At 41.7% G+C, this 14,915-nt stretch overlaps 1 protein-coding gene across 2 annotated transcripts; it reads left to right on the top strand.

Moving 5' to 3' along the window:
* Positions 1 to 2,550: 2,550 nt before the first annotated feature.
* RB195_008249 (uncharacterized protein) lies at positions 2,551 to 14,108 on the top strand (the record flags this gene model as incomplete). 2 transcript variants are annotated; one of them, XM_064194663.1, is made up of 14 exons in its annotated part: positions 2,551 to 2,590; positions 2,645 to 2,658; positions 2,747 to 2,871; positions 6,351 to 6,479; positions 6,547 to 6,628; positions 8,476 to 8,619; positions 9,341 to 9,456; positions 9,522 to 9,585; positions 10,649 to 10,782; positions 13,055 to 13,184; positions 13,259 to 13,330; positions 13,383 to 13,511; positions 13,579 to 13,746; positions 13,980 to 14,108. In XM_064194663.1, the coding sequence occupies 14 exons, from the start codon at positions 2,551 to 2,553 to the stop codon at positions 14,106 to 14,108; spliced, it is 1,476 nt and encodes a 491-aa protein (XP_064045808.1). The 2 variants fall into 2 exon arrangements, with proteins under 2 accessions (XP_064045808.1, XP_013293426.2); XM_013437972.2 differs by lacking the exons at positions 2,551 to 2,590; positions 2,645 to 2,658; positions 9,341 to 9,456; positions 9,522 to 9,585 and having other exon boundaries at positions 2,753 to 2,871.
* Between the last annotated feature and the right edge of the window lie 807 nt (positions 14,109 to 14,915).

Genomic DNA, 14,915 nt, shown 5'->3' with positions numbered 1-14,915 from the left:
CGAGCACAAAAAGAGTTCACAAGTAGTTCGTTTTCCAGTTTTCGGGCACTGAAAAACTATTTCAATGGGTCGAGGGGTAAACACCTACTGATATTCATATATTACAATTTCGGATGAGACAAAAAAGAGACAAAAAGAAATGGCCTCTCTACTCTACCGCAGCTACGTATGCGGAGCTTTTTGTTCAATCATGTTAGGGATCGAAACGACATGAAACGCGGTGCAACTGCGTACGCTGTTTCTCTCGAGGCGTTGCGGTGCAGCGTAGCGGTTAGGTGCGCACTGGAACCTTTGCTGGCACCGTCCAGCGCTGCAGTTTGCGATGGTCCCACCTCAGTTCAAACTGCTGTCTCCACAGCGCCGTTTCGAGCGCAGCAAATGCACCAAACTTCATGTCGTTTTGACCCGGCTGTATGTTTGCAATATGCAAAAACGGCCTTCATCTCCATTTTTACCAAGAAAAACTTCGATATACAGCAATAATTATAGGCATCACTAAAATGAGTTAAAATTTATCTTGAAGGTATTGCTTACGTAAACAAATTCCTAGAAAACAGATGAAATAGAATCATGAAAGTTTCGCTTCATTATTGTTAGATGTTAGCGATACGGAAACACTGTAGCAGACCTTGCGTGTGTGTGCGTGTTTTTTTTCATTAAAGAAGTGATTTTCTTCATTCACAAACAGCAGCAACGCATTGCTTCAATATTACCGACGCTTCCCATTGTCTCTTGTCGCTAGCCTCAAATGTTAGCGCAATAGAGAGCATTCATTAGTTCAGAGGCATTCATGGGGAGTACAAGCAGGTTCTGTGCAGCCGAATTTGTTCCTGCAACAGAAACCGCCGCTGCGCTGGTGTAAACGCACCGGTCATTCTTGGATTCTCCGCTCGATAAGAGGCGCGATGTTTCTATTGGGATGAACTAATGAAACTAATTTACAAGCAGTTAATAATAAGACAACAGAGGAAAAATGAAGCAAAAATGACACTTCTCAGCGAAGGAATTTTGGGAAACAAAAATAACGCCGACCAATTAGTTAATAAGAAAGCGACAAGATGAAATGAGAGGTAAATTGTCAGCTGTGACCACGGTTGACCTAACCAAAAGTTAATATTTAATGTGATACAATCATCCTACCCCTCCAACAAGAAACTAAAACACAATAGGGGCGCAGTTTGACTGGGATGACTTGTACAGCAATCAGGAAATGTTGTGCAGGTACTTTACTTTAAAACTTTCTCTAATCAGAAATATGATAATGTGTGGGTTTTACGCACTTTACTGTATTGTTGACAGCTTCCAAAACAGTCATTTTATTTGTTACAGAGTCTTTTTATCGCGGAATGTTCGAACCTCGGCTCCCCCCCCCCTCCCCCACAAAATCTGCCCCTACTGTGTTTTAAGGGCTTGTATACTTTGGGTCAAAACGATATGGAGCATGGACAGTTGCGTAAGCGGGTGCGCTCGAAAGCGGTGCGGTGGAGACAGAGGTTGGAATCGAGGTGGGAGCATGGCGAACTGCAGAGGTGGGTGCCGGTAGCGAAGATCCTTGCACGATCCTAACCGCTACGTACCACCACACCGCTTCGAGCACAGCCGCTTGCGCAAATGTCCGTGTTTCATGTCGTTTTGACCCGACTACAGTTCCTCCTTGGACTTAGATGTAACCTTCGACCACGTACTAGTCAGAGACTAGAATCACGAAGAGTCAGCAAATTACCAGCAGCAGGCTTTTGCGAATGAAACGAATTAACAACGAACTGGGTTGATGATGTATAGTCGGGTCAAAACGACATGAATCACGAGTGTAGTTGCGGTGCATTTGCGTACGCCCTCGAAACGGCGCGGTGGAGGCAGCAGTTCGAATCGAGTTGGGACCGTTGCGGACTGAAGTGATGGGCTTTGTCAACACGGGTTTCACCACGCTCCTAGCCGCAACGCTCCACCAAGCGCCTCGAGAGAGGCCGCGTACGCAATTGCGTACGTGCTTCATGTCGTTTTGACCCCACAAAAGTCGTTGTAGAACTTGGAGTTGCAAATACCAATAATGAAAGACGAAAAAATATTCTCCGCCTTTCATTATTGGTTTATTATTAGCTCATTATTCATTATTGGCTCATTATTTCATTATCATTAAAAATTAGAATCAAAATTTTCAAAAACTGCACCAATCTAAATGCCTTAGCTTATCGGAGAAATCAATGAAAACAACGAAAAAACAAAGCTTCAGAATTAAACGTGAGAATATAGTCTCTACAGAACAGAATAAGTCCAGTCAAACACAACCAATAACCTAAAGATCTACGTCACTACAAAAATCCGTCAAAAATGGAGGTCAGAGATCATTTCGTTACAAGACCTCGTACTAGTGGCATCACCTCTCGGAAATTAGTTACAAAAAAAAAGCCAGAAGGATTTCAAAATTTCAGGGGCTACAGCACTGCAACAGCGTAACGATTCGTGTAAAACAAATTCAAACGGCCACTACGTAGATTTCACTTCTCCGCGAACGTCACATTCCGCGTTGGATACTCAGCCGGTGGGCAAATGGGCGTGGTTTGTCAGGTTGCCAGCTCTCGACTGGCTGGTCGATATCATGCACCAACATTCTACTGCGGGCCGTAGCGTAAGCGTTTTCAAGTGCTTCCGCTTCTGGTAAGTTGCTCTTCTCGATGACTCCGCAAGAGTCACGACGCCCTATTACGTTATCCGATTCCTCAGCTGATAGCTGATATCCTTGTAGCGTGGCATGTCACGACGTTCGCGTGTTTCCGATGAGATTGACGTGATTTCAAGTAGCGACGATGAAATGCCGCTGCCGCCGTCGAAACCGCCGATCACAATACGTGGTGTTGGGCATATCACTATGTGGGTCTTTTGATTTATTGACTTTTGGATGTGTTAAAACCCATTTTGTGCGAAGAAACGTGGTATTTGGTCTTCCAAAGACCTCTTGCTGTCGAGAAATCCACGGAAACAGAATTGCATTACCCTCAAAACACAAAGGGTCTGAATCAGATGAACACAGCGTTCATATAAAACTTAGGTTAGGATCTCATCACAAGCAGGTAGTAGGTAGAAGCATAGTTCACGGTGATAACGGTGAAAGGCACAGGTCTCCCTTCTATATCCACAAATGCAGGAATTTGGGCGAAAATGTTGTCGGGGAAGGGCGGTGGAGGGGGAGGCATTTAGTGGCGCCCTTGTTTCTAGACACTCTATCTTACATTTTTCTCGTAGTAACTTGAGCTTACATGTCCTCTAAGACTAGTGTTTAGGTCTTATTGCCCGATTGGTTTAGTTATTTACTTCCGGAAATAAGGATGGCACTGAATCCTCCTTCCTCCCTCCCAACTATGTTTCACCCGAATTTGAAGGAGACCAGTCAGAGAACAATCAGAACGAAACCATACGACGTCTTTGAAAACAAATCCAACAAAGTGACATGCTCCTCCTCATAGAGTGAGCACATGTATCGTGTTAGAGGAAAAGAAGCTTTTGTTGGTCTATTTGTAACTTTCTTCGTTATAATTCTCCTTTTTTTGTAATGGCGCGCAAGTCATTTTGCTGGACATGTCTTTACTTTTCTTTCGCATTTATTCTGAGTGCTTCTGATAGCTTGTTTGTGAGAGAATCTCAACTTTTCAAACCGATACCTAACATAATGCAAGGATATTTCACCAATTTGGAAATTACTCCGAGCGCTTCTCTCGACCTGAATACTTACAACATCATTTTATTTGGTTCTTCATTTAGTGGACGGCATTCTCGCTGCACTTTTCGCCGCTTGTCGTACTGTTTGCATTATTTTATGATATGATGTCAGTTAGAAAGAACTTCAAGAGAACTCTCAAGCGTGTTCACTTGAAACCTTAATTCTTCTTTTCTGTACATTAAGTCGTTAAGAGATAACAATTTAATCCAATCTTTTTTTCTAAAGTTATTCCATTTTTAGGTTCTTGAATTGATTTGTCATTCGAACCAGGGTACAATTACTACTTACCGCAAGAAAAAGTAGCATCTTCGCGCAAATCACTACAAAAAAGAAATCTAGTATACACACAGCTTAGAATGTCTGCTATGATTGTGGTGGTGTGTAGTAGGGTTAAAACGACATGAAGACGGATAGTTTCGACGCGGTTGCGTTCCAGCGGCGCACCTCGATCCCAATTGTTGTCTCCACCGAACCGCTTCGAGCGCAACCGCTTACGCAACTGTCCGTGCTTCATGTCGTTTTGACTCAACTATAGACATTCTCTTCCTACATTGTCGGACACTGTCGGTCTGCACTATTTGATATCTAACAGAATTTGACAAAAAGCACGACAATTTCACTGCGCACTAAATTTTTTTCTTGGCATCTGCTGTCACGTTTCATTTTATAGGTTTCATTTACCCCATTTTTGACTGCACTTTGAAGCCCTCTTCATCTCTTGTTCTACAATTCCAAACCAGATTACTTTCGAACAAAGTGTTGTTCTTGCTCGATTTTGTGTTACCCACGTCTTTAGCGCAAAAACGGAAGATTTTCTCTCCGCACAAGACATTCGAGAGGAGATCTAAGGAACAGTCGGGCTAAAACGATTTGATGCTTGTTGCAATTGCGTAGGCAGAAGTACACGACTGATTCCCGCTTGCTGCAGTAGGACAGCGTGAAGGTTCCACTTCGATTGCAGCCACTGTCTTCACCGTGCCACCTCAACAAACTATGAGCAGGGTCAAGCGTGATAGGACACGACCCTTTCGAGTACGCCCCACCCTCTTTCTTCTTGTTCTTCTTTTTCTCCAACATAGCTGCGACAGTTCTCAGTTGCTGCCAATTCGATGTATTGGAAATTTCGTATGTTTAGAAAAACCAAAATCGAAAATTAGCTAAGGAACTAATGGGAAATGCGAAATTCGCTAGCTGACAGAAACGAAGAAACGCCAAGTAGTGGAAGAGTCAAATTTGCTGAAATGTTGTTGAAATATTGGTATTAAAATATTTCCACTTCCATCCTATTCTATTTTTTCTAAAATCTGCGAAATATTTTTAAATACTGGATAAAGCACATAATACGACAAAGAAGACTCAGATGCATAGGTCGAGTTAGAAAAGAACGACAAAAAAAATCAACATTCTGTTCCTTCAGTATGACAATGGGACGACAGATTCGACACGCCGCTGAGTTAAATATTTGTAAAAGAGTTAGAAACTTGAAACCACTTCTGAAAGATGAAGAATTTAATTCTATGTAGTTTTCAGCTGTTTAAAAGTGGATGGATTTTCTGGAATTCACTTAATGAAGATAAGTTAGGAAAGAGCTACAGAGATCCTGCATATGTCATGTTTCATATATTGTGCGAATCGACCTCATTGATTAAAATAACATCACTAAAGCGTAGGACATCACTCGACATCAATGATGTAGGAAAATATGAAAAAAGTGGAAAACAATCTCCACCAGCTCATAACAGCACAAAATGTCCATTTAGTAGCTGAGCTAAAAAATATGCACAAGCCATGCAGCCCTGACGTGATGATAACGCGTGTTTACCTGTTGTGGTAACTTTTCCTACAGAGCTGCAGAGCTTAAAGGGAGTCACTTCGTTGACTAATCAATTTCTCGAGAACACTGAAATCAGTCAACGAAGGGTTTGTAGTACAAACACGAAATTTGAGGGCAAAAACTTCCTGAGATGAGCGGAAGATGCAAGAAGAGAGGTTTTAGAAGACAGCTCTCTCAGGGAGTTATGAGGAAGAACACGTTTTGAAGGAATGAGTCAAAGGCATTGGTGTAGAAAATTCAGGAACTTTTTAAACCTCTTCTCATGCAGAGATCACTGGCTTCTTTAATTTGCATTGTGCATTTAGAAGAATATCGATTGCGGACAGAACAACATGACATTCTTTTCAAATTTTTCATTTCCAATGGAATCAGAATGTTGCGTAAAATATTCTGATTCCATCGGAGTACTTCTTATGCAATCGCTGGTATACTCAAGAAACAGATAGTCGGGTCAATGCAATCTGAAGCTTACTTTAGTGGCGCAGGCAGCTGCGTTCGAAGGAGTAAGTAGAGCGTGAGAGTGTTGAGAGCATACTTACAAACATATTTTACTTGATATCTTTAATCTCGGCAGAATATGATGTTTGATCGCTACACGCTAGAGAAATTATTCTGAGGCCAATTCGGTTTAGAGAGCATGAAGGTAGAGCAAATCTCTTTCATTTTATCGAACAGGTTTACTGATGTTGCAATTCAAGCAGCTTCAATCTTCGCTTCTCATTTCCTAGCTACAAGAAGCGTCTGTCTTAGTCCCCTTAATAATCGGAGTATTTTTCAGTAAGCTCTAGTATATTTCAGGTTCGGTCTCAATTCTCGGTTCGATACAGACTTTCCCAGCGAATTAATTGGACGAGTAGCACCTGAAGAACTATCAGATACCCTTGGACGAATAAACAGTGTGCTCAAGCGTCATGTACAAATGTCGAGGTGGGCATACGGCTTCGTTGGTTTTGCATTTTGTTTGTAGATGGGGTTCTAATCTCTCTCCCTTCAGTCGGTGGTTGTTGTGCGGTTTGCTGTTTTGTTGCTGTTCGTTTGGATGCTCGCTGTTCCCTGTTGTATGCCTTAATAGAAGGGCGAGTTGATTTATTTGTTATTTGGGATTCATCTATTTCCCAATGTTGTGATACCGACTGCGTTTTCTTCAAAATTTTCAAGAAGCTAAGTCGTCGACCATCGTATTTATTAGTAAATTTGTTCGAAAATGATGTGAAGAGAATTCCAACAGATTTTTGTCTTCATTCGAAAATAATTATCCTCACTCCGGCACAGATGAAAATTTCGCTACCATAGTGTTAGCGTAATGACGCGTAATGACTTGCCTTCTCTGTTTTTTCCTCCCCCTCCCCTTTCCCGGCAAATTTGAAATTCAGGACATTGGAAGTCAACATTTCTTTTACATGATGTCTGCGAATACACATCCAACAAAGTGAGCTCCGGTCTCTCAAAAAGTGAGGGAAAATTTTGCGAATGCCTTTAAACAAGTTGAATGGATTAGCGGAGGATAATGTTACACTAACAAGGTAAACGAGCTCATTTTGAGGAGGGCGAAATTCACTTTGTTTTCGTATATATCATACATCGTGTACTCTGAATGCCCTAATTACTTTTGATATTTCTAAAGCAGGGAAAATATTATGTCCGCAAAAAAAAACGAATTGTTATGGATGGTTTATTCAACCTCAACACGGCGAATATGTTCATACATGCGATAGTCGGAGCTGGTGTTCCAGCCCTTTCACTGTGGGGTAGTTGGCGAAGTGCCCCTCTCACCTAAGGTGCCCAGTTACCACGGAAAGAACGAAAAGGAAGAAAAGAAATAGGAAATTTAGGTGTTGAAAGATATAGTGCAATAGTGCGAAATAAGAAAGCAATGTTTTGAAGGAGTTATCTGTCAACAGCGAGGATGTGCAGTTAGAGCTTGCTCATCACTGCTTGCGAAAATTCGTGGAATTAAACGGCTAGTACCTCCGTTCAGAAAAAAAAACCGCCAGGAGGTGAACAGTGTGTTGAGATACACTAGAACGTTTCGAATTAAACAGTACACAACACATCTAATATGATTTCGTTTCCGTTGTAAAATTGGAGCCCGAAGTAGAGCATGAAAAATTGAGTGGTTTCAGTTTTGAGCCCATAACTTTGTTATGAGAGAAGCTGACAAAAAAAGCGGGCAGTTCACAGAGATAGAGGAGGAGTTTCGTTGCAATACCTTATCAAGATTGTCTTTTCAACTGTTTTCAACATACCATGAGTCTGACGTGGTGAAAGAATAGGGATGGAGTTGTAGATTGCGGGATCAAGGATGGTTCTGCTCACCCGTCCCTAATCGTTTTAAAAAACGGCGTGGGAACTGCTTTATTTCCTACGAGGAACGTTAGGCGCGTGTACAAATGTGGAGCGTTGCAACGTCACTAGGAGCGGAGTGTTTCACACCGTTTTTTCACTGTGATTAAGGAGAGATGAGTGGAACCACCCCTGGTCCCGCAATCTACGACCCCATATAGAGTTTGTCCGTCGGAAATCCATACCACGCCAAATTCGCGGGTGATGGCTTTAATTTTTATTTTTTAAGTTTCTGGTTTTTTTGCCTTTAACGGAAATGAAGGGTGGTGGAGCACACTCGAAGATCACAGATGAACCGGTTTAAGCGGTGTAAGAAGCTAGGTTAAACAAGATGTAAAACAAACATCAGGAAATCCGTCAATCCGATGATCACTAAGCTGACGCTATGTCTCCGCTTCTAATGGATTACTTTTTCATTTTGAGTCAAATATTCCTGCAGACTCATCCATAATATGACTGCAAGAGAAATTTAATTCCATAAATGAGCTAGATTGGATACCTCAGATAATGCGAACTACTTGTTCGCTACCGCTTACCCTACAGAGAATCTCCACACTGATTACATTACCTAATATTTCAGACAGTGACAGCCGTTGAGAAGACATTGGATCACGAGAACATATGTCTCTACCATAAACTGGGCCTTCACTGGCGCCTAGTGAAACGTCCAGTGGAGGGCTCAAGGCTGACGGAATACGTGTTGGAATTGCAAACACTTCCCAAGGTTCAATTAATGTTGCCGGATTGATATCGAATTTTATTGACTCGATGTATATGCAAATCTCACTTGATTATAGAAAGTCACTCCTAGACACAAACAGGCAGTTGACAGCATTTCAGAGTAGGTGACACGGCATTTGAATTGTAGGTTCTTGATTAACTGCCCGCGGAATGGCATTTCCCACAGTCTGCTTTGAATCTCAGTCTTGGCCAAATGTATGAGTTATGTTCAATTCTCTTCAGTAGCAATCTTCATTCATCTGAAGATAAAGCTAGGGATCTCACATATGCATTGATGTAAGAAGTGTTGTTTAAGTAGCTTGTTCTGGAGGGAACTGCTAATGTCTGACTTCTGTATAGTGTCTCAACAGATGCATAATTATCAGTTCAAAGATCGTGTCACCTTAGATGAGTTCAAAAAATTGCCTAGAAATATGCAGGAACCAGGAAACTGAACAGAAATGCAATTTGTAATTCTCTTCTCCTCACAAATCCCAGAATCCTAGGTATCCATCCGCGTGACAACTGCGGAAACACGTATGGCAGAATGACTCGCGTAGAAAAAGAATTTAGAACAAAATTAGAAGATGCATCGAGCTAGAGCGATAGAATCCTACTATTCTATTGGCAACCTGCCTTAATTCAGTGCTCGTGCATATCTAGTGAGGGTGTAGAGATTATTTTTCGGACAGTCTTTTCCAATCTTGGACGGACTGATGCTTCAGATTCCTGGATTTCGGGAAGTTCTGGGTTTTCACCGTGATACCTGTGAACTGCATACGGCTCTTGCCTACTGGTGGAGAGATCCCAGCCTCGAAAAAAAAATATCAGTCCCACTCAGGTCTCTTCAACCTAGCAGTTTCTGCAAATTTCATGGGTTTTTTGAACCTAAGTATATGATTACAGGAAGACTTCATCTGCTAAACTTAGCACAAAAGGTTTTGTTGTTTACGTTACTTGTTTCCCGTTAGTCTGTAATTTCTGAAATCTTCGTAAAATTATGTGCACCAGCATCATCAACGAAGCCAACTGAGTATTTTATTATAGCATTTTTATTTGTTCATTTTGTATGTGGTTGTGGTACGAGAGAACCGCATCCTTATCGAACTTGTATAATTTTGTTACTGATCAATATTGCGCGTAGCATGTTTACAGTACGGTAAATATCTTGTTAGATAGTCTTATCTAATGGATGCGATGAACCTCGCTGTATACATGTTTATAGTCGCCATTTGATTGCGCAAAGTATGGGTAGCACAAAGCTATTAAGTGTTGTTTTAAGAGTCAGTAGAAGTATTATCTATATGGATGTAATTGATATTTTTTGTTCTATTTTACTTAATTATGTAGGCCATGATGTGCATATGAATGTTATTTGAAGTCCGAAAAGCTTTAGGAGCGAACTGTAAATGACGACTTCATTTCGTCCTTGTCTGTGTCGTCTCGATGTATTGCCGTCCAAATTTTGAATGAATATGTTCATTTTGATATGTTACATTTTTGAGTCTGTTGATAGCGGTACGATTCCGCACTTATTCACTGCTAAAAAGCATATCTGATGTCGAGTCCATAAAAATTTTGAAGGTATGAGACTAATTCAGTATGTATTTGTACCTAGCAACCATTGCAGAAGTTTCACAGTCTGTTCTGTCAAAATCGTTTGATATCTGACACAACATCCAATGAACGGTTACACTGAGCATTCAACCTCTCGCAAGCGAACGCGAACGCATTATTGCAGCGCAACCGGATATTGTAGACGCGTATAAAGCAGGATGAAACACAGCAAAAAAAAAACTTTGGCAGGACTGTATAGAGTGCACCGAAGTCGAAATGGTACAATAGAGCATACACGTCCAGCATACACGTATCTATGTAACTATTTTGTTTGTAATCATATCTATGATTATGCAGTTTCTTTGTTTATATCTGATGGAAGTGAAGCAAGAATAGAAGTGACCTTTCTTCTCCACCATTCCTTTAGCAGTATATAGGCTAGTTCAATTTGATAACATAATCATTCATGTCTTCAGATGTCGAAAAACATCAAAACACCAACAAATCAAAAAATTCTCACAAATGTAGCTGTGGTTCGAATGAAGAAGATGGGAAAACGCTTTGAAATAGCGTGTTATAAGAACAAAGTTGTGAACTGGAGAAACAAATCGTAAGTTGTGTTTGTTGTGCAGTTGCTGATTATTTCATTCCCCAGCAACTACAGAAAATCGCGGGTACGAATTGAAAAACAATGTGAGATTAGTTTGAGTGTGATGTAAGAATGTTGTTTTCGATCTCCTCCTTGCCGTGAAGTGAGGAATGGGTAAAATGTAGTTGAGGAGGAGGATTCAGTAAGCGGTCTTACTTCTGGAAGCAAATTAACTAAATCAGTCGGAGTCTAAGACCTAAGCATTCGTCTTAGAGGATCTATGACATGTAAGCTAAAGTTACTTACTTAGATACTTAGATGGCCCGTCTTCACTCGACGTGCGGGCCCCAGCATCTCTTCCACTCGTTTCGTTCCCTCGCCATTGTCATCCAAGATGTTCTCAAGCTTCGTGAGTGACGTTGACGAGGTCCTTGAGCCGTATCCAGCTGAGCTCTCAGTTGGTCCATCCGTGCAGCGAACACGTCACCCCATCTCGTTGGCGGTCTCCCTCGGGGGCGTTTAGCGTCCCTTGGGATCCACTCTAGCGTTCTTTTATCCATCTATCGTCGATTCTTCTCATGATGTGACCGGCCCATCTATGTTTTGCTTTCGATACATATTCCGCTGGGTCGTGAAGACGGGACATTCCTCTTAATTCGGAGCTACGAAGACCGGCAAGGTGTTGTGTGCGCCAGTTAAACTTCAGGAGACATCTCTCAAGGGCTCTGTGGGTAGTAAGTAGCTTCCTAGACGTGGCCGCGGTGTCTGCCGACGTCTCCGCTGCGTAACAGAGCGATGGAAGGACTGTCGAGTCGAACAGATGGGCACGAAGATCTTGGTCCGTCAGTTGGTCCGTAGCTTCCCTGACGGCTGCGAATACTGCCCATGCTGCTCTCATTCTTCTATTCAGTTCTTCCTTCAAGTCGTTTTCCATGTTCATAGAACGTCCGAGGTATACGTATGACGGAGTTTCGACGATTTGGGAGCCTTCAAGTTGTACTCCTCCGTCCTCGCAGTGGGCGTTCTTCATGAACTGTGTCTTCTTTCTGTTTATTCGTAGTCCTATTCTCTTCCCTGCTTCGTTCAATTCGTTGAGCATCGTTTCTGCTTCATTGGTACTGCTCGAAAAGAGAACGATGTCGTCCGCGAAACGAAGGTTCGAAAGAAATCTTCCATCAACACGTATGCCCCTTTCTTCCCAGAATAGTGATTTCATTATCCATTGCAATGCAGCCGTGAACAGCTTCGGCGATATAGTATCGCCTTGTCGTACTCCCTTTCCAATGGGTATGGTGAGAGGGCGGTGGAAAAGCTGTATCCTAGTCGTGCATCGTTCGTAGCAATTGGCTAATGTCCTCACATAAAACGCGTCCACACCTTGATCGACCAGCGCTGACAGTATTGCATTCGTTTCTACGCTGTCAAAGGCTAAAGTTACTACGAGAAAAAAAGGAGTCAGGGGCTCCAGGAGTAAGAGCGCAACTGAGTCCCCCAACTTAATTTTCGTGATGATGCGAAGCCAGCAAGATATGTTTGTGCTCCAAGGGATTGATTTCACGCTCATTTCAAGAGTGTTCGGGGAAAGTGTGGGTGGGGGGCACTCAGGGTTCTTTGCGGAGTTCTTTAAATAAAAATATGATGTTTTATGTTCTTTGCGAGACTATAGGCAGCCGAGCAACCTCGGAACAAATAGAAGTACATTAGGCTCCGGCAAATTGACGAACAACGGGACTACAAATACAACGGCAAATTGACGAACAACAGCAACACACACATCTGGAGAATCCTCTCTCAACCCTTGAATAGGCGTAATCTTTCTTCTACCTTCTTTAATCGAATTTCCTGACTTTTAAACATCTCGGGCCATTTCAAACTCATCGGTTATTATATATGGATTGCCATGGTAATTATAGAAGATGGATTATGCAGGAGATTGAGTTGAGTAAATTATAGTAAGGTCGATGTTAGTGCATTAGCATTCCAGGACTTCTTGAAGTTGTTGGTGCAACTAGTCAGTGAAAAACATTTCTTAAAAGTAATCCTCTGGTGGTTCCAATCCTCGCTTCCCATATGACACAACTCCATCACGATATTTACGATAACGTCTACGCACGAAGTATAAGTTAAGGCAGAACCCTTCACAGCTGTTTTACTAAGGTTAAGCTGTGTGTGCAGTAATCACGTAAACAGCAGTGCTTCACAGGCATTTCGCGCTTTACATTAACATTGAGCTGCCGATTGTTTGGGTGAAAAACAGAGCCGTTAGTGATTCCAACGAGTATAGTTATTGCAGCGAGAAGGATATCGATGAAGTGCTGCAGACTCACACCGTATTTTCAAACGTATCGAAAGGACAACTAGCCAAAAAGGATGAGTTGGTAGCAGCATTTGGTACCGAGGACCAGCTCGAAATTTGTAAAATTGTGAATACTAGTCTTTTCTTCCCATTTATTAATTCGTCGTGAATCGTGAAATACTATTGAATTAGGCTGTTTAGATTCTTGAAAAAGGGGACTTGCAAGTTTCTGACAAGGAACGACAAGCGGCAACGGATCAATCACTGAAGGAGGTTACTAGCTCCATGCTTTAGGGACCTGTAAAGAAACCACATGATTTTCCAGGTATCTCAACTGATTGCCTCCATGGTAGTGAATCCAGACACGAAACGTCCAGTCCCACCTTCAGTAATCGATAAAGCGCTTCATGAAATGCACTTCTCTTTGAAACCTAACAGGAATGCGAAACAACAAGTGAATTTAATGTGTTTATAAGTACAACTGGGAATTCAAGTTGTAGATATCATTTACCGATGTCTAGGCGTTGGAAGTGATACCGAAGCTTCGAGAGACGATTCGAATTGAGCGTGCAAAGATGCGAATTCGAGTTTCGATGCCATCGCATGAAGCTAAAATTACACATAACCGTCTGAAAGCACTATTCACAGAAGTGGAGATGGAAGACTGGGCCGAGGGCGGTTTGGAAATTGTGAGAAGTCGATTTATTCGTGTTGTGGATGGGCTATAGTAAAGACGTCTTAGTGGGATGTGGAGCTTTCGACTCCCCCTTAGGCGTTCGTGCGTAACGAAATAACCTTATTCATCCCATCAAACATGCTTTTAAATACATCTTCATTAGTGTTTTCATTAGTGTTAGTGTTCATTAGTTTCACGATGATCTGTAACTGTTTCATACGTCACGGGAATCTTTTCGAATTCTAGGTTGGTCTAATTGAGCCCGGTCAGTTCCGTACCACCGATGAACTTGTTCGAAATGAGAGCCGTGGCCATGGACGGCTAGAAATTCTCAGCCTGAAAGACGTTCGAGATGGAGAGCTCGAAATATCGTAAGAAGCCATTTTCGCTTAATTTGCTTTTTTCATCGCCTTTCTTTTTTTGTGCACTCCTATATTCGCCCATCACTTCGATTTGTTCCTTAATGAATATCTGCTGCTGCTGCATAATTGATGTAGTACAGATTTTCTAGTTCTGCTCTCCACATTATACATCAATTACACCTATGCACAAATCGTGCAGGTCATGTTAGTCTTATCTTGCAACCACTGATTATGATGCTATCTATATAAATAGATATTAGTATACCACTTATGTATTGTGCGCTGTCCAGATATTATCAATGTACAGCACTTATCTAATGTAGCGTTTGTGATTTGTTAGTCCTTACACCTCTTTCTTTGTCGTTGTTTACCGGTGGGAACCCTGCATAGTGTGCACACTAAGGTTACCACTTCGGTATCCTCTTAATTGTCATTTTCGACAACTTTCACTGTTTCTTTGAGATGCACTGTCCTATGAAACTTCATTTTGATCGGTTGGAGAGGCGAATAGTTACCAATCAGTGTCTCTGGTTGCATATCATCGTCCTAAAGTGAAATACAGCAAAGGACAAAAAGTCTAGCAATTATTTTTCTTCGGGCTTTTGCTCTGATATGTTTTGTTCTTGTTTTTTGGTTAAATCTGATACATAAAATCGAATGTGGTGTAACAAACGCAATTCCGTTTGAAAAGAGGACGAAGATTGTACATGAAAAATTTACAGTTCTTGTATTATTTTCGTTATTTTCTCCCTCTCTTGTTGCTCTTCTATCATATTCTACTCTTTCTTAACAAACCGCTTTGTTTTAGATATGGGCGTAG

The sequence above is a fragment of the Necator americanus genome, chromosome III (assembly GCF_031761385.1).
Source record: "Necator americanus strain Aroian chromosome III, whole genome shotgun sequence".
NCBI classification, from domain to species: Eukaryota; Metazoa; Nematoda; class Chromadorea; order Rhabditida; family Ancylostomatidae; genus Necator; species Necator americanus.
This window is presented reverse-complemented; position numbering and strand designations above follow the sequence as displayed.